The sequence below is a fragment of the Prionailurus viverrinus genome, chromosome C2, assembly GCF_022837055.1.
Source record: "Prionailurus viverrinus isolate Anna chromosome C2, UM_Priviv_1.0, whole genome shotgun sequence".
In the NCBI taxonomy this organism is placed as follows: Eukaryota; Metazoa; Chordata; class Mammalia; order Carnivora; family Felidae; genus Prionailurus; species Prionailurus viverrinus.
Window position 1 is genome coordinate 87,360,076 of NC_062569.1, and position 20,402 is coordinate 87,380,477.

At 40.0% G+C, this 20,402-nt stretch overlaps 1 protein-coding gene across 1 annotated transcript; it reads left to right on the forward strand.

The window, feature by feature from the left end:
• The first annotated feature begins 3 nt into the window (after positions 1-3).
• WDR53 (WD repeat domain 53) lies at positions 4-13,218 on the forward strand. The gene is made up of 3 exons (XM_047876157.1): positions 4-94; positions 6,046-6,541; positions 12,597-13,218. The coding sequence occupies exons 2-3, from the start codon at positions 6,062-6,064 to the stop codon at positions 13,191-13,193; spliced, it is 1,077 nt and encodes a 358-aa protein (XP_047732113.1). The 5' UTR covers positions 4-94; positions 6,046-6,061; the 3' UTR covers positions 13,194-13,218.
• Positions 13,219-20,402: the final 7,184 nt, after the last annotated feature.

Genomic DNA, 20,402 nt, shown 5'->3' on the forward strand with positions numbered 1-20,402 from the left:
TTGGCTGAGGCGCCCCGCGCCCAGCGCTAGATGGGATTGGGCGCCCACAGGTGAGGTCATCACGAGGCGCCGAGGAGGAAAGCGGGAAGCGCAGGTATGAGGCTGGCATCTGTGGCTTTGTGGCTGTTCCTCGGTGTCTTTTCCTTTTTTTGGTCTAGTGGTCTCGCGTCTGCTTTCCTGGGCCCCTTTCCCTGTGAGGTTTTCCTGTGTCAGGTCCCTGCTTCAGACTCCACTCTAACGCATGAAATTTCCAGTTCCTTGCTAGCCGAGTCCTAGCTCCGCCACCTTCTACTTAAGTTGGATCTTCTTTCTTTACCTTCGGCGTCTGAGGTCGTCTTCTCCTGGTCAAGCCCTTTTGTCCTTTGTTGGTACTGGCACTTATCAAAACCTGAGTCCTAGCGTGTATTTGGAAAGTAAGGTCATCATATTTGAATCCCCGCACCACCTCCCCCAACCCCCGCCCAAATGTTTCGATAGCCTGAAAGTGTCGAGTAATCGCTGATTAAGTCCTCCTTTCTTTGGACAAAATGTAGCCTTTCCCAGTTTTTCCTGCTAACCCGATTAGTAGGCGGATCCAGGCAGCGTGTTTTTATATAATTAGACATTCCAATAGGGAGAATGATGTGGAGGCTGTAATTATAGATGGCTTCTTGGAAGAGAAAGAATTTAAGCATTATTTGGTTATATTGCATTTTCCTAGGTGGCCAAAAGTTTTCTGACAGCCTTTAAAGAATGCTTAGTGAGAGAAAATAATAACCATCATGTGAACAAGGCATTGTGCCAGGTCTTTGATTCGAGTTTTATATAATTATCAAAACAACTCTGGGGTAATTATTATAAGACTCACAGATTCCCTTAGTAGTCAACTCCACTGTCTTGCCTTTATGTGGTAAGAAATCTTTTCAGTAGTTCCCTCTGTGTATAAAACATTTCTAATTCTCCATTAAAAACGAACAGCAACTACCTTCTCTACTCTCTGGTAAATGGTGTTTATTATTTGCTAGTCCCTTCTTCCCAAATGTTTTTTTCCTCCCAGTTTAACATCCCAGATTCTTTACTAACTAGTGCTAATGCCACAGCCTTTCAATCATTTTGGTTGCTATCCAGCTTCTCCACATCAGGACCAACTTTGGAAAACCCAAACATGTGAAAAAAAATTGACCTATACTTATTATACTGATAGTGACTACCTCATATTGTTTGAATGGTAGTGTAATCTCAGACTAGGGAGTTTTATTCATTATTCATTTTTCAACTTTCATCTATGGGACATACAAGATGTCCCCTCCCAAGGAGGTCAGAGTTTTGTTTGGGAAGGCACTTTAATTTTTTTTTTTTTTTTTTATTCTTCAAAGATAAGTAGAGTTTGGTCCATCTGAGAAGGGGACAAAGAACCAGGCAGAATCAACAGCTTTGAAGTCACAGACACTTGAAAAGGACGTGTGGGCACATGGAAATATAACTGGAGCAGTATTTAGATATCATTCAGTTATTAAAGACTTTGACATTTATTCTGTCTGTCACAGTGTAGGTGAGGTGGCGCCTTTGAAGGATCTGATGAGATAATTCTGGTGCTAATACAGCCCAGTCAGTGAGCTGACTTTGTGGCAAGTACCCCTTCAAGTGCCCCAGGCAGAATTTCAAAGTAGGAAAAGATTTTATGACTGGGTCCTTTTCTTTCTACAAATCATCCTCCTGACCTTGCCCCTCCCCCATATTTAGTACCGTCCTGCCTTCTGACTGTTCAGAACTTCCATCTTCACCTTCCACCCTTTCTAAAAATGTTCTCAAGATACCCCACCTTTCCTTGCCGACTCCATGATTTCATTAGTTGTTAAAAGAAACTATTATCTAATTAGAGTAATGCACAATAGGCTATGATAAATTGCTTTAGACATTACCTATGAGAAGAGAAGCTTGTTGACCTGATAACCTGAACAAGGAGATAATGGCTCCTACCTATTTCTTGTAGGCTTTGCTGTCCCAGTAAGGAAAAACAAGAAACAGTGGCCTGACAGCTCATTTCTGAAAGATTGTTTTGATTTAACTCAGATTTAATTACATTTTTTTGCCACAGCCTTATACCACAGCAATCTGTTGTTTGATACGTTTTTTTTTTTTTTAAGTTTATTTATTTATTTTGAGAGAGAGAGAGTGCACAAGTTGGGGAGGAGCAAAGAGAGAAGGAGAGAGAATCCCAAGCAGGCCCCGCACCGAGAGCACAGAGCCCAATGCCCAATGTGGGGCTCAAATTCAGAAACCATGATAGCATAACCTGAGCTGAAATCAAAAGTCAGGTGCTCAACCATCTGCGCCCAGATGTTTAATACTGGCACCCCTGTTGTTTAATACTTTTTGATAGTGGCCTTTGGGTATGTTTCAAATAAGAGAACAAATAATTTTAATTTTGTAGACTACGTAAACAAGTGATCCCAGGGGTTCTGGTTGACTCCCGTGATCAATACCCTGCATAAGTTGAAAAGCTTCAATGTATAGTACATTTCTGGGACTTTCCCAACAGTTTTTCTTGCTTTAATTTTATTTTTTTAATGTTTACTTATTTTTGAGAGAAAGCACACAAGCGGGGGAAGGGCAGAGAGAGGAGAGGGACAGAGGATCTGTGCTGATAACAGAGAGCCCAATGTGGGGCTTGAACTCATGACTCTGAGATCATGACCTGATCCAAACTTAGATGCTTAGCTGACTGAGCCACCCAGGAGCCCTTCAACTATTTTTCTTAACATTCTCCATAATAGGTCTTTATTTTTATTTTTCTGACTAGCTTGGTGATCAGTAAATATTATTCATGTGATGTAGAGATTAGAAGTTTAATTTGTATTTTACACTGGTGCGTAGAGGTTAAGGTAGGGCTGACCTTGGTTTTGTGAGATCAATAGACACTGGTTCCATTATGGAAAAATTTACAGGAGCTGTATTGTCTGTAATAGTTCCTTTAAGCTCAAAATCCATTTATTGCCTAATTTCTCACACTTTGGGGTGAGCTTAACCACGTGTGTCTTTAATGAGTCTTTTCCAGAAAAAAATCATATTAGGCAGAAAACCTGCGAAAACTTCACCAGTCGGCATTTACTTAGGTCACCTGTGAGTAGATATGTGATGGGAAAACAGAAGTACTAGAAACCTTGCCTCATTCTTGTCTTAGAGAAAACTTAAAATCCCAGTAGGAATTCAAAAACACATGCACACAAAATCCTAAAGCTGTAGAGGGCAGACTTCCCCGGACTTTAAAGTGGATTCACTGTAGAAAAATTAAAACTAACGTGGGAAATAATCGATCAATTCTCTAAAGAAAAAAGTTAAAATTATTTGTAACTCTACTGGTCTTTTCAATGGTTAATACAAACTTCATATTTTAAGGTAGCATTTTATCTATGTTAACGTGATAAGTCAGTCACCACAGATGACAGTCCCTAAGCCTAAATAACGTTAATAACATTTATTTCAAATTGTGCTAAGTGTACTTTTTTCTTCCTTTATCTGGAACATTTGGCAAAAGCCTTTTTTATGGTAGAAAATTATTTAACTACTATTTCATTACTTGTCAGCAAAAATCAAACTACCCGAGTTCCCTGTCTTTACCTCTTTCTGAGTCATTTCCTCTCCAAACCTCTCCTTTAAAACTTATTTACTTCAGTCTTTAGTTTCGTCTGTATACTAATTCAGTGCTTCTGCTGAAATAAATGTTTTTTTTAAATAAATCTTTTTGTCTTTCCTATTTTGTCATCTTTATGAAAATTGCTATATCTGTTTATGTGACCGTGTTTCTGTTACCCCCCCCCCCCGTTACTTTGATTACTAAAAGATTAGTGATTTTTTTGCAGTCTAGTTAATGATTTTGTGTATGTGCGAGTGTCTAAAAATGGGAGGAAATAAGCTTTGTGTCAGGAATAGAAACTTCGGGCAGATTGCCAGATTATTTTAAATCATTTTTCAGAACAATATTAGGAAATTTATCTCTGTGCTATTGGACTAAATTCAGGTTTCATATCTGAAAATATGAAAGCAGCAATGGCAATTTCTCACTAGATAAATTCTCCCGGTAGGTTTGTTTGCTTTCTTTTCTCTAACCATTTAGAGTTACATAAATTGCCCTGATTTCCTTTTTTTGCTTTATCCAACAGGCAGTTAAGGCAGGGTGGTATTATATGACAGTTTCATTATATAAATCTGGGATGCCTAGTGTATCAGGAATCTCAATTTCGCACATAAGTACTGCTGTTAAGTGTTAAGTGGGTGATAAAGTAATTAAAAATACATGAGTACAGGGCATCTGGCTGGCTCAGTCAATAGAACATGTGACTCTTGATCTCAGGGTTGTGAGTTTGAGCCCCATGTTGGGTGTAGAGATTTCTTAAATAAATAAACTTAAAAATACCCAAGTACTTTAAAAGCATTAATGAATGCTTTTATGAATATAATGAATTATTTATGGCTTTTCATCATTTTCTGTACTTTCAGAGAATCCTAACAAGTTAAAAACTGTTAACAAGTGGTTGGGTGTCTGAGTGGCTCAGTCAAGCATCTGACTTCGGCTTAGGTCATGATCTCACAGTTCTTGAGTTCAAGCCCTGTTTCCGGGTTTGTACTGACAGCTCAGAGCCTGGAACCTGTTTTGGATTCTGTGTCTCCCTCTCTGTCCCTCCCCTGCTCACACTCTGTCTCTCAAAAAATGAATAAATGTTAAAAAAATTTTTTTTAAACTATTGTCAAATGGCTAGGCCCCAACCCCAGCATTTCTGATTCTCTAGGGTAGTATTGGGCAATTTATATTTCTAAGTTCCTAGTTTATGCTGAAGCTGCTGGTCCGGAGGCCATACTTTGAGGACCATTGATGTAGATACATGATACCACTTTGACCAGCCTAATAAAAATAGGAGAAGTGAGGGGTGCCTGGCTGGTTCAGTCAGTGGAGCATGTGACTCTTGATCTTGGGTTTATGAGTTAGAGCCCCATGTTGGGTGTAGAGATTGCATTAAAATATTTTTTTTTTAATAGGAAAAGTGATCATGGTAGTATTTGTTGAGCCGTCATTATGTACCAGACACTTATATGTGCTTTACACATATTATTTTGCTATGATCCTGTGAAATGGTGCTGTTATTTTTATTACCCCCGTTTTATAGAGAAGGAAAATGAATCACAGAGAGGTTCAGTAACTTGACCAAAGTCACCCAGCTAATAATAGGTAGTAGAGCTATTCAAACTCAGAGAGTCTAGCTCCAGAGCTCATTCTCTAAAACATTATTCATATAAAAGATATAACTTGATAATTGAACAGCTCTCTTTTATTTTTTATTTTTTTAAGTTTATTTATTTTTAATTATTTTTAACGTTTATTTTGAGAGAGAGAGAGAGCACGAGTGGGGGAGGGGAAGAGAGAGAGAGGGAGACACAAAATCTGAAGCAGGCTTAAGGCTCTGAGCTGTCGGTACAGAGCCTGATGCGGGCCTTGAACCCACAAACTGAGATCATGACTTGAGCTGAAGGCGGACACTCAACCGAGCCACCCAGATGCCCCTAAAGTTTGTTTGTTTTGTTTTGGGGGGGGAGGGGCAGAGATGGGGGAGGAGAGAGAGAGAACCCAAGCAGGCTCCACACTGTCAGCACAGAGCCGGATGTGGGGCTCAAACTCACAAACCATGAGATCATGACCTGAGCTGAAATCAAGAATCGGATGCTTAACCGACCGAGCCATCCAGGTGCCCCAAGCATCTCTCTTTTAAAAAGAATTTTTACTAATTTAAATATATGATATTCTAATGTGAACCTCATATCAGATGCTAGAGGAAAAGGTTTGCCTGGGTCCCTGATAGCATAGAAAGTCCATTTAGGCATGTGCCAGCCAGGTGTACCCAATCCTGTGTGCAACTAAACTTTTGTAGACTTGATCTTCAAATGCCCTTTTTTTAAATTAAGGTTTTTTAGATGTCTTTTTAAATATTTAAGTGAAATACTGCATATTGTATTTGTCTCCTCCTGTCAAGTTCTTAAATAAGAGATTATAGTTTTTCCCCCTCTCCACAGTGTCTTCTGGGCCATAATGGCAGTCAAGTGGACTGGTGGACATTCTTCACCTATTCTCTGCCTGAATGCAAGTCAAGAAGGCCTAGTCGCTTCTGGAGCAGAGGGTGGTGATCTTATGGTTTGGGGTGAAGATGGGACTCCATTAGGACATAAACGCTTCCAAGGGGCTGATGATGTTACCAGTGTCTTATTCTCTCCCTCCTGCCCCACTAAGCTCTATGCTTCACATGGAGAAACCATTAGCTTACTGGATGTCCGGTCACTCAAAGGTTCCTTGGACCATTTTCATGTGAATGAAGAAGAGATCAATTGTCTCTCATTGAATGAAACTGAAAACCTGCTGGCTTCTGCTGATGACTCCGGAGCAATCAAAATCCTAGATCTGGAAAATAAGAAAGTTAGCAGATCACTGAAGAGACATTCCAATATCTGTTCTTCTGTAGCTTTTCGGCCTCAAAGACCTCAGAGCCTGGTGTCATGTGGACTGGATATGCAGGTAATGAATATTTTGCAGAGAGTACTTGGGTAATTTTTAATGGGTTTGGTAACGATCAAATTACTGACCAGGCTAAATATATTTTTGCATTTTCTGTTCTCTAACGTGTCTTATCTGTGTATAAAGCATGAGCTTTATTTCTGCATGTTTAATGCTAACTTGACAAAGCCAAGTAGATTTTATTCATAAAGTAATCATTTATCCTTTAGCCTTCCTTTCTCTGTGCTTAAGACAGTCATAAAACCTGAGAATTCAAATATTTGATTCTAAACATCTTTTTAAACAAAGGAGCATGCTGAAGACTATCGCCCGCTCTCTACAAATTCTATTTTTTCTAAAAGGAGAGAGAGAGAGAGAGAGAGAGAGAGAGAATCTCTTGTTGTTCTTACTTTAAAATTCTGTGGTGTATTAATTGAATTATTGTATATTGGTGACCAAGATCAGAGCATTGCCTTGAGTAAGTTTTAAAAGGAACATCACATCACAAATTAGACCAAATTCAGAGGAAGTCTGTCAGAAGAGTGGATATAGCAAGAAACCCCGTTATGTGGGTAAAATGGAAGTGTTTGTTTATTTTTTTATTTATCTATTTATTAGAAAGAGCATGAACTGGGGAGGGGGGAGAGAATCCCGAGCAGGCTCCACACTGTCAGCATGGAGCCCAATGCAGGGCTCTAACCCATGAACTGTGAGATCATGACCTGAGCTGAAACCAAGAGTCAGATGCTTAACTGACTCAGCCATCCATGCGCCCTGGAAATGGAACTGTTTAATTCTTAGTTTTCATGAGGGGGAAAAGTGGAATGTGCTAGTGGTAATAGAAGTCATGGGGAAGCAGACTTTGGTTTGGTTTAATAAAAGAAAGCTTTCAGATAGCTTGAACTTTCCCATAGCAGATGTACTTCCTCTTAATTTTTTTTTTTTAACGTTTATTCATTTTTGAGAGACAGAGCATGAGTGGGGAAGGGGCATAGAAGGAGACACAGAATCTGAAGAGGCTCCAGGCTCTGAGATGTCAGCACAGAGCCCAATGTGGGGCTCGAACTCACAAACTGCGAGATCATGACCTGAGCTGAAGTCGGATGCTCAACCAACTGAGCCACCCAGACACCCCAGATGTACTTCCTCTTAAAAGTAAATCTTGTAGGGGTGCCTGGGTGGCTCAGTCAGGTAAGTGTCCAACTCAACTCTTGATCTCAGCTCAGGTCTTGATCTCAGGGTTGTGAGTTTAAGCCCCATGTTGGCCTCCATGCTGGGCATGAAGCCTAGTTAAAAATAAATGTATCACTGGAGTGAGAATAATCATGGTTTCTCTTTGATAAGCACTTACTACTTGCCAGTGCTTTACATATTAGTTTTCATTCAACTCATACCCTGATAATTACTGTTACTTTTTTAGAAATGAGACTGAGGGGGCGCCTGGGTGGCGCAGTCGGTTAAGCGTCCGACTTCAGCCAGGTCACGATCTCGCGGTCCGTGAGTTCGAGCCCCGCGTCGGGCTCTGGGCTGATGGCTCAGAGCCTGGAGCCTGTTTCCGATTCTGTGTCTCCCTCTCTCTCTGCCCCTCCCCCGTTCATGCTCTGTCTCTCTCTGTCCCAAAAATAAATAAACGTTGAAAAAAAAAATTTTTTTAAAAAAAGAAAAGAAATGAGACTGAGGTTCAAATTAAGTATCCATATAGCTGCCTGAATTGAGATTCGGACTTGAGTCTCTCTGGCTCCAAAGGCTGTATTTTTTTTCTGTGACACCAGAGGTATCACAAACAGGAGATCTCAAGCAGGAGATCATCAGCAATGTGTTAGAAAAGGTTCTTGGTTTGCAAACAGGCGACTTCTAGAAAAAGAACCATTGTTTATTAATGACGTGTGTCCTGCACAGTTATAAGTGTTTATTCTTTTTTTTAATGTTTATTTATTTATTTTGCGGAAGAGAGTATGTGGAGGAGGGTCAGAGAGGGAGGGAGAAAGAGAATCCCAAGCAGGTTCCACGGTGTCTGCACAGAGCCCTATCCACAGCTCGACCCCACGAACCATTAGATTGTGACGTAAGCTGAGATCAAGAGGTGGATACTTAATCAACTGAGCCACCCATGTGCCCTAGTCTATATTCTTTACTGTGTACAATATCTTCCAAGACTTTGTGATTCCATTAATATCATCAAAGGCTTTATCTTTCTACCTTTTTGGCCAGCAGTCTTTACCACTCCCTTCTCTACCCACTACACCCCCTCATAAGTTAGAAATAAACGAGGCTGGGTTTTGTTGTTTCCACAATGACTGCCATTACCCTCCCCCAAGCTACTGGTAGTTAGTAGGCAGGATCAGTGGATGGCCAGCAGCACTGGGACAGTCCCTAAACAATAAAGAATTGTCTTACCAAAAATGTCTATAGTTCCTCTGTTGGGAATCATTCTGCATTTGAGGGGCACAGTGACCCTACAACCTATAAACTCTTTATCCACATCTATGTCTTGACCAAGCCCTTACAAACCTACATTTTCTTTTCTTTTTTTTTTTTTTTTTAATTTTTATTTCAACGTTTATTTATTTTTGGGACAGAGAGAGACAGAGCATGAACGGGGGAGGGGCAGAGAGAGAGGGAGACACAGAATCGGAAACAGGCTCCAGGCTCTGAGCCATCAGCCCAGAGCCTGACGCGGGGCTCAAACTCACGGACCGCGAGATCGTGACCTGGCTGAAGTCGGAGGCTTAACCGACTGCGCCACCCAGGCGCCCCAAACCTACATTTTCTACCCTCATGGTGATAATCTGCCTATTTTGGTTATACAGAAAGACCTACACACACACACACACACACACACACACACACACACACACACGACCTACACATCCAGGTGGATATCTGTGTTGAGTAGGCAGATTGTACAGTGTCTCTTTGACTAGTCATTCTTTCAACCCTAAGCTGTACCAGTTTCCAATCTCTGGTTCATTAATATACTAGGCATGGCAGTAAACAATTAGGTGTGCAAAAATGACCTATATACTTCTCAGATTAGATAAGAAATGGGCATCTAGAATTTATTTTGCCGTCAGTTCTGGGAGAGAAGTTCTAGTGGCAGGCAACTGCTAGAGAGCAATATAGAACACCCTAAGTATTTTGTGAAAAGGAGGCTTAGGTAATTGCTTATTTGACTTGACTGCCAAGACCTAAATATTCACTGTAGATTAATTTCTGCATTGGGTTGTGATTTAACAGTGGTAAGACAGCACACAGAACTTTTAAGAAATTACTTTCCTTGGAGTGCCTGAGTGGCTCAGTCAGTTAAGCATTTCTTCCGCTCAAGTTGTGTCTAACACTTTACTTCTTAAAACCTGGTTATCTGATGTTATTCTAAACTTTAAGAATAGCTAATCTGAAGGAGTCCAAGATTGTAGACATAAAAGTGGAATGGAATTGTTATAAGGTTAATTTTGAGAGCTCTTTCTCTCTGAACAAACACATTTTACCTCAAGGCAGGAATTGAATTATTGCCACACACAGGAGATATATTCAATGTACCTATCTTTGTTATTACAGAAATCATAAAAATTATACTCTTTGATTTACATCGGTTTAAATAATTAGGCAAAGCACACTTAGAGTGGCAGGGAACTTAAATTGATTTATTAAGACATTTGAGACTGCTTAATTTTTTTTTTTTTAGAGAGAGTGCAAATGCAGGAGAGTGGCAGAGGGGGAAAGAGAGAATCTTAAGCAGGCTCCATGCAAACAGCACGGATCCCAAGACCTTGGGATCATGACCTAAGCCAAAATCAAGAGTCAGAAACTCGACTGACTGAGCCACCCAGGAGCTCCTAGACTGCTTAATTTTTTATTAAATAGCTACAAAATATTTATAATATATGTATAAAGTATAAGAAGAACATTAAATACATGTGTAGCCACCACTCAGATACAGTTTTCTCTTGTAAAGACCTTTGGAAATTTGAGACCATCATATATTTCTGTGGCCTACACATTGATTTTTTGCCCCTCATTTCCACATCTGAAAATAAATGGTTCAAAAGGTTTATTGTTTTTTCTGGAGTTTGAAGGATCACTAGTACAAATACTTAAGGATCAGGATGGCAGGAAGGCTTTTTTTTTCCCTTAAAAATGAATCTTTTCTGTGGAAAGAAATGTTTTTGTAGGGGGAGGAATTTGTGAGCAGGGTCACTTTGATGTGATTGCATTCACTTCTGAACATTTGCCAGTTGTCCACTTTCTCCCCCCTCTGACGTTTTGTAGGACCATAACCCCTAGACTCTTGTGTTCTTTTCTATTAGTATCTCTTGCTTTCCTGCTTTGAGTGACACCACTTGAACCAGGTGGTTGAGAAACTGTAAAACACCTTGGAATCTTTGGCGGTTAGGAAGAGTAAAGTAGTATAGAGAATGTCCAGAAAGGAACAGTCTGGAAATCTTCAATACTTGAAAATTATTCTTGGATTGGTAGAATCTGGGATGGCTGTTAACACATTTAGATTTCAGTAAATACAAAAATGTTTAAGCTGCTGAAAATACTTTGAGTATAGTTCATGTCTTAAGAGGGCAGAAAATATAATCTAGGCATCATGCACAGTAGTGCAAGAAAGACTTGGGGATACCTGCCAAGACAGTTAAGTTAGCAGATTCTGGAATGTGCCATTTGCCTTGTGTTCAGATTTTTTTTTAAGGGATTTGTTTCCATATCACGTCCATATCACATCTTTGTTACATTTTCTGGTATTTCTTTATTTTACTTTAATTTATTTTAATTTGTTAATATTTTAGCTTCAGCCAAATAGCAACTGCTGGCCACTTAGTAAAATGTTATAAATCCAATCTAAAAGAGTTTTCAGTGCTTTTCTTGATAGAAGCAGAATGTATTAGAGGTCACTTCTTTCAGAGGCTGAGTTGAGGGCAGTTACCTTCAATAGAAAACCAAATCCTTAATATTCATCAGCAGTAATCTTGTCAGTTCAGATCTGTGCTTTTGCTGAACCATGCTTATTCTAGTGTCTATTTTAAATCGTGAGTAATAATTAAGGGATAATACTAGATGGTAAAATAAAGCTGTCTATTCTCTGAAAGTATGAAGAATATTTTCCTTTTCAAATTGGTTGCTGTGGGAAGAAAATGAATCACTAGATTATAGAGTAAAATCAATTCACAAAGTTTTTTGTTTTAAACAGGTTTTAATTAGCATTTCATTTAAATCAATTTAGTAGGTCCAAAATCATTGTAGGGAACAACAAAAAAACCCACATATGCCAGGATGTCAAATTAATCAACAGATAGGTATGGAATTTTTGCTCTTTCCAGGTATTAAGCAAAGATGAATTAAATCTCAGGATGCCTGGCTGGTTTAGTTGGTAGAGCACATGATTCTTGATCTCAGGGTTGTGAGTCCAATCCCCATGTTGGGCGTGGAGCCTACTTAAAATTTACAAAAAAATGTTTAAGGTGAATTAAGTCTCAAGAAACTGACAAGCTAATAGTATATGTTAATTAATAGCATAGAAATTAAATACAGGCAAGAGAGAAGTGGGCTGGAATATTTAGGAAAGCCTTCCTAGAGGGACAGGAACTTGAGGTAAGCCTCTAAAATGGGTACTTTAGGTTGTATGAAAGGAAAGAGAAAGCATCCCAGATACAAATCATTTCAGTGATAATCCAGATTTCATTTATTTAGTTGACAGGCTTTCTGACTTGCAGCCAGCATAGACTAAAATTAATAAGTTTTATAATGTTCTATTTTACTTGTAGAGATGAGGGTACAGTGACTTAAAGAAATGCAACTGCTGAAGAATGTGGATTACATACAGTTTGATGGGTTTGTTAATCCCAAGTTATTCAGGATCTTGTTTTCTACCTTATTGTACATTGGCGTCTGAGTTTTTCCACTGGCACATTGTGGTGCCAGCTGAATTTTTAAAAATTTAATATTGCTAGAAATGTATCATACTAATTATTATCAGACTACTTTGATGACTTTATTACAAGTGGAATAAGCATGATAGTTGAGCAAAATGGCTAGGCCTCTGTTTGACTACATAACTTCCTCTTATTTAAAGGTGATGCTGTGGAACCTTCAGAAAGCACGGCCACTCTGGATTACAAATTTGCAGGAAGATGAAACAGAAGAGATGGAAAGCCCACAATCACCTGGTCAGCTTTTAAACCCTGCTTTAGCCCACTCTGTGTCTGTAGCATCATGTGGCAATATTTTTAGCTGTGGTGCAGAAGATGGTAAGGTTCGAATCTTTAGGGTGGTGGGAGTTAAGTGTGAACAAGAACTGGGATTTAAGGGCCACACTTTGGGAGTATCCCAGGTCTGCTTTCTGCCAGAATCCTATATGCTGCTTACTGGAGGGAATGATGGGAAGATAATGTTGTGGGATGTAAGCAGTGAAGTTGAAAAAAAACAGAAGAGCCCTACAAAACCTACCCACAGGAAGAAAACTAAAAAAGCAGCTTATATGAAGCAGGGTAGAAATACTCATGCTCTAGTAACAGATGAAGAAGAACATGGCAAAATTTTACCAAAACTAAGTATTGAACATGGAGAAAAGGTGAACTGGCTGTTGAGTACAAAAATAAAGGGATACCAAAATATATTAGTAGCTGATCAAACTAGCTGTGTATCTGTATATCCCTTAAAAACATTTTAAATCCAATAAAAAATTTGAAAAACTGCAGCAGAACTTTTTATAGGTTGAAAAAAATCCTGTTTCTTCATTTTTGTCATTCTTTATGTTTGTCATATTTTTTAATATAATTTATTGTTAAATTGGCTTACATACAACACCCAGTGCTCATCCCAACAAGTGCCTGCCTCAACGCCTATTGTCATATTTTGAATAATACCCTTCCATTATATAAATTATAAGACATTGAGCAAAAGATAATTGGGTAATACTTTATGTAGTAAATGACATTAAAATTTGGAGGAGGAGAAGTAATCAGACTCAGAGTTATTAAGTAACAAAGAACTAGGAAAATTGCAGACATGATTACTTACCTGGAAAGGATCTTGGTTGTCTTGTCAAGCCTCCTGCCTCAGGGAAGCCCACATATGATCTAATCCAAGTGTAGTGTAACCAAATGACATTGGTTAATTCAGATCCTAGGATGTCTTGAGGAACCTTACCAAGTTGGAAGAAGAAACCTGTTCTTACTTGTTCTCTATAAAGCCCAGAAGGCTTTGCTGACAGTCACTCTCTGTTGTTTCTAAGAAAAGGGCTTCAGGGTCAGATCAGTTTAGGATATTATGCAGTAATCCAGGCTGTGGTGCTGATACAACCAAGAATAAGCCAAAGTTACGAATAAGCAGAAATTCTGACTAAGCAGAAGATAAAAGTAGAGACGAGAGAGAAGAGGTAGAGAATAGAAACCAAGATAGTATGTCAAGAGTTAAGTTCCTTTTCGTCATGGCCGGGATCACTGTCTTCTCTACATGTTTTGTTTTTTTAATTTTTTTTTTTCCTGAGAGAGCACAAGTGGGGAAGGGGCAGACAGAGGAGGATGGAATCTAAAGTAGGCTTCAGGTTCTGAGCTGAGTGTGGAGCCTGCCTGGGATTCTCTCTCTGCCCCTCTCCCCCACTTGCTCTCTCTCCCTGTCTCTTTGTCTTAAAAAAATAAAATTAAAAAAAAATTTTTATTTTTTTTATTTATTTTTTTTTCCAACGTTTTTTATTTATTTTTGGGACAGAGAGAGACAGAGCATGAATGGGGGAGGGGCAGAGAGAGAGGGAGACACAGAATCGGAAACAGGCTCCAGGCTCTGAGCCATCAGCCCAGAGCCCGACGTGGGGCTCGAACTCACGGACCGCGAGATCGTGACCTGGCTGAAGTCGGATGCTTAACCGACTGCGCCACCCAGGCGCCCCCCCAAAAAAATTTTTTTTTTAAAAAGAGAAGCGCTTGGGTAGCTCAGTCGATTGTTGAGTGTCCGACTCTTGATTTCGGCTCAGGTCATGATCGGAGGTTTGTGAGATAGAGCCCCACCTCAGGCTCTGTGCTAACAGGACGGAGCCTGCTTGGGATTCTCTCCCTCTGTCTCTCTCTCACTTTACCCCCGGATCACATGCATACATGCGCACGCACTCTTAAATAAGCTTTAAAAAAAAGTTTAGGGGCGCTTGGGTGGCTCAGTCGGTTAAGCATTTGTACCAACTGACTGACTGACTGACATCTGCCTGACTTCAGCTCAGGTCCTGATCTTGCAGTCAGGGAGTTCAAGCCCCGCATCAGGCTCTGTGCTGACAGCTCAGAGCCTGGTGCCTGCTTTGGGTTCTGTGTCTCCCTCTCTCTCTCTCTCTCTCTCTGCCCCTCCCCTGCTCATGCTTTTTCTCTCAAAAAAATAAGTTAACATTAAAGAAAAGATTTTTTTAAGTTTATTTTTTTTAATGTTTTATTTTTGAGAGAGAGAGAGAGAGAGAGAGCGAGCACAAGTGGGAGAGGAGCAGAGAGAGAGAGACACAGAATCAGAAGCAGGCTCCAGGCTCTGAGCTGTCAGCACAGAGCCGTACGTGGGTCCCAAACTCATGGACTGTCAGATCATGACCTAGCTGAATTCGGATGCCCAACCAACTGAGCCACCCAGGTGCCCCAATTTTTTTTTAAAGTTTAAATTTAAAAAAGGAATCAAGGCAGCTGCATTTTCTTGAGTTCTCATGGTCACTTGCCTCTGCTTCTCTCTACATGATGGTTTTTACTTGCAAAAAGTATAGCCTTTCAGGGCTATATTGACAATTCATTTCAATTCCAGAAACCAAGTGAGCAGTGTCCTAAGTTCCTGAAGAGAATATGATTGATGCAACTTAGTTAAGCACCTGCCTTTGATCCAGTCAGCTCTGGCTAGGGGGCTACTGTCATTACTAAATGACATAGTAATATAGTATCCACATATCCAAAAGGGCCCACTCCCATAGTTGGGGAGGTAGTTCTCAGAGAAGGGGAGTGTATGCTAAACTAATAGTCCAAAGATCTACAACTAACTATTGATATTTGTATGAAAATTATGTATAAAACAAACCCTTCTTAGGTCAGCTATTATGTTACAGTTTGACCCTTTCAATTGGCAAGCAAGAGACCTACCCAGGTTACTTTAGTTAATGGAAGTTTGAGGAAACATAATGGTAAAGTAAGCAAAGGAAGGCACCTCCATCTGGGCTTACAGAGAATCAGGATACCATTTTGAATATAGCTTAGCTCTAGTTGCCAGTCAGCTATTCAGATGACAAACAAGAACTTCAGTAGTCACCCCTTAGAAGTGGGCTTTCCAGAGGCACCTGGATGGCTCAGTCAATTAAGCATCCAACTTTTGATGTCAGTTCAAGTCATGATCTCACAGTTGTGAGGTCGAGCCCTATGTCAGTCTCCACACTGAGTGTAGAACCTGCTTGGGATTCTCTCTCCCTCTGCCCCCTGCCCCAAAAGTAGGCTTTCCAAAGTCCCCCATCTGTAGTAGGCTGAAAATGTCCCCCAAAGGTAACAGGTTCTAATCCCTGGAACTTGTAAATGTTACTTTGGTAAAAGGATCTTTGCAGATGTAATTATGTTGCAAGTAGTAAAGGATTATGTTAAACATAATCATAGTAATTGTGTACCTGCTTTTTTTTTTTTTTTTTTAAGTTTATTTTGAGAGAGCAAGTGGAAGCAGCTAAGGGGCAGAGAGAATCCCAAACAGGCTCTGTGCTGTCAGCAGGGAGCCCTACACAGGGCTCGATCTCATAAACCATGAGATCATAACCTGAGCCGAAATCAAGAGTCCTATGCTTAACTGACTGAGCCACCCAGGACCCCTTATTAGACTGTAAGATGCTTGAAGGCAAGAATTCTGCCCTGTTTCAGAACTTTCAGTCTGGTCTATCCTGGATCCCTTCAACTTATACAAACTACTCATTAAATCTTAAATGAATCAAAGGAGGTCCAGAAAGTATAAATATTAAGTATATAGAGAACAAAAAAGGTCAACCGAAAAGGAGCTGGTGGCAGGGTTGCCTGGCAACCAGACTGAACCCTTTGCTTGTGTTTCACGTTATTTTTAAGACCAGCTGTCAGGGCTACACATGGTTCTCCCGACCAGTGCTCAATTTACAGACACCCAGACATGCTCATTTCATATTTGATGTTCCTTATCCATATTACAATCAGTTTGTGGTCCAAGATAGACCATGCTGAGGCTGATGGCAGTGGCACCCAGTTGCTTCTCCCTGCCAAAAGCAAAAATACCTTTAGGATTAATCAATCACCCTTTGGCAGAATCATGTATAATCCTGGTGCCTTAACCTATGAACAGATCTCCCTTGACCTCAGTTTTTCTATTTATAAGCAGATAATTAGTGGAAACAGATTAATATACTGCGCAAGTGCTGTGTGTGTGTGTGTGTGTGTGTGTGTGTGTGTGTGTGTGGTTTTCTGAAGTATTTGATTTAAAAAAATTTTTAATGTTTATTTACTTTTAGATAGAGTGTGAATGGGGGAGAAGCAGAGAGAGAGAGAGGGAGACACAGAACATGAAACAGGCTCCAGACTCTGAGCTATCAGCACAGAGCCTGACACAGGGCTTGAACTTGGGACTGGGGAAATCATGACCTGGGCCAAAGTCAGATGCCTAACTGACTGAGCCACCCAGGCTCCCTCTGAACTATTTGAAAGTGAGATACTATAACACTTATCTCAAAATACATCAGCACGCGTCTCCTAAAAAAGACACTTTCCAATAAAACCATAATCCTAATATGTCTAAGAAATTTAGTAACAATTTCATTCTTGCTCTTGGCCAGTCAGTTTTGACTAATACCATTCTTACTGCGCCAAAGTCTGGTGGTAGGAGAGGGTGGCAGCCAGAAGTGCAAAAGATGGGCCCCTCAGCCCTGGGTGGGCTTATAGAGGTGAAAGGCTGGGAGCAAGAGGATCCTTGTGGTACAGTCTGGTGTCTGAGCAGAAAGGCGTCTCCTTTGTATACAACCGTCTTCCTGTGGTGTGCCCCTAGTGAGGAAGATTGCCCCTTCCACTGGGCTAAAGTTCATTTTAGAGACTAGACTGTCAGACCAGAGGATACTGGGAGAGTGAAGATAGGAGTCTGCTGGAGTGAACAAAGTACTCTGCTATGGCCACCACCATTAGGACCATATGCCAGCCAGAGGAGTGGGATTTAATCTAGGCCCAAGAGAGAATGTGAAAGAAGTTCAGAACACCTCCCCAACACCAGGAGAGTCTGTCATACCCTGGTACTCTTGGTGAAGGAAAGGTCTGGGCTGATATTTAATAGAGCCTCCTTAAGGTCCTCCTCTATAGCCATAAAATACATTTGGGGGAAGTGACTCTCCACTTGGGCATAATTTTTCTGTAATCATTCTAGGCAATGATTGAAGAAGCATCCAGAGCATGGAGTGGTCAAGTAAAAACAATGACTTGTAAATATTGACACAACAGGTCACAGGTAGGCCTGAAAATTGAGTGCATCTTTGAAAGTTTATTTAGTTAATTGGTTTAATCTTAGGATTTCTATAAAGTATACCATCAAATATGTGATTATGAAATACAATGAAAGAGTTTGTAAGAATTGTTACGTCTTCTGAGTCCATAGACTAAACATAATCTGCATCTACTGCTCAAACCTGAATTTACTCATAAATAACCATATGTTGTACTGCCAGGAGTTCAGTTATTAGGTTCATTAAGTAGTACATCTGGGAGGTACAACATTGTTAATTGTGTTATAAGCCAATGTGTGGCTAGATAAATGCAAACATTATTTTATTACAAATTATAATAGTAAGTAAACTGGTTCAGCCACTATGAAGAACAGCGTGGAGATTCCTCCAAAATTAAAGGTAGACCTAGGGGCGCCTGGGTGGCTTAGTTGGTTAAGTGTCTGACTTCAGCTTAGGTCATGATCTCACAGTCTGTGAGTTTGAGCCCCACGTCTGTGCTGACAGCTCAGAGCCTACAGTCTGCTTCGAATTCTGTGTCTCCCTCTCTCTGCTCTTCCCCTGCTCATGGTCTCCCTCTCTCTTTCAAAAATAAACACTAAAACAAACAAACAAACAAACAAAAAAACTTTTTAAAAAAAGTAGCACTACCATATGATCTTGTTATCCCACTTCTGGATATGTATCCAAAGGAAATGAAAACACGTTATTGAAGAGACATATGTACTCCCATTTTTATTGTAGCATCATTCACAATAGTCAAGATACAGAAACAACCTGGGTGTCTAGCAAAGGATGAATGGATAAAGAAGATGTGGCGGCATATGTGTGTGTGTACACACACGTGCACGCACACACATTTATATACATACGAATATATACTATTCAGCCATGAGAAAAGAAATTCTGCCATTTGCTACGACATGGGTGGACCTTAAAAACATGCTAAATGTGATAAGTCAAATAGAGAAAGACAAATACTGTATGTTATCTCTTATATGTGGAATTAAAAAAAAATTGTAAAAGCAGAAAGTGAAATGGTTATGAGGGGTTGGTGGAGTAGGGGAATGGTACAGATGTTGTTTAATAGAAGTTAACAGATGAACGTATCATGTCATAGGGCATTTTTGGCTTAAAAAAACTAATTAAAAGTCTTTTAAAATAGGTATATTTAAAAAAAAGAACTCGGGGGGCGCCTGGGTGGCTCAGTCGTCCAACTTTAGCTCATGTCATGATCTCACTGTTCCCAGGTTCGAGCCCTGCGTCAGGCTCTGTGCTGACAGCTCAGAGCCTGGAGCCTGTTTTAGATTCTGTCTCTCTGTCCCTGCCCCTCCCCCACTCATGCTCTATCTCTCTCTCTCTCAAAAATAAATAAACATTAAAACATTTTTTTTAATTCTGCAAATCTAAAATTGATAAACTGAGAATGCATGAACCAAGTGATGCATGTAATTCAATTAGAGAAATGTCTTATAATTGAGTCACTGCTCTGCCCAAGGTAGCATCAACATGCCAAATACAAAGAACCTCCTCTAAAGCAATTAGTGCCAAATTCATGTGAGAGGTAATTTAGTTTCAGCAAAACAGCATCAGCCATTAAAGTAATGTTGACAGTTTATTTTATTAGCTATAATTTGGTTTGTATTTAATATGTAGGGTTTTTTTGAGTTTATTTATTTTGAGAGAGAGAGAGAGAGAGCAAGTAAGTGAGAGTGTATGCCCAAGAGCAGGGGAGGGGGAGAGAGAAAGAGAATCCCAAGCAGGCTCTGTACTGTCCACGTGGAGCCCGATGCAGGGCTTGAACTCACAAACTGTGAGTTCATGACCTGAGCCCAAACCAAGAGTAGGATGCTTAACTGACTGAGCCACCCAGGCACCCAATATGTAGGTTTCTTTTGATTTTATAGTCACGTAAGAGTTATAAGAAGTCTATACCTAATGTTGGATTTGGACATATTTAAGCAACATTATACTAAAACGTCATTTCCGTATAACAAGTAATTACTAATCAATCCTAGAAGTCTCATAATTTTTCTTTTAAAACTTTACAGTACTCAAGCTTAAAGGAATCGACTTGTAGACAGAATCCTGAAAATCTTCTTGAGTGACCTTTAGCATCTTCATATGAGACTAGGACTAAGTGATGTTGCTGGGGAATGTGGGGAAATAGCAAGGGTGGAACCCATAGTTTGCTGTGGGAGAGGATATTTTGGAGAAGCATAGATTGTTCAGAATAAATTCTAAAGTAGTCACGTAGGAAAACTAGTCATATTATCAGTTGGAAGTATTAGAGTCAAGAATGAAGCCCAAGTTTTTGGTTTCAGTGACTGGGTGGATCCTACGGCCATAATTTCAGGTAGTGAGCACAAGAGGATGGGCAGGTTTGACTACTTAGACCTACCTAATCTGCCCTGACTGGCCCTTGCCATTCTGGTGTCA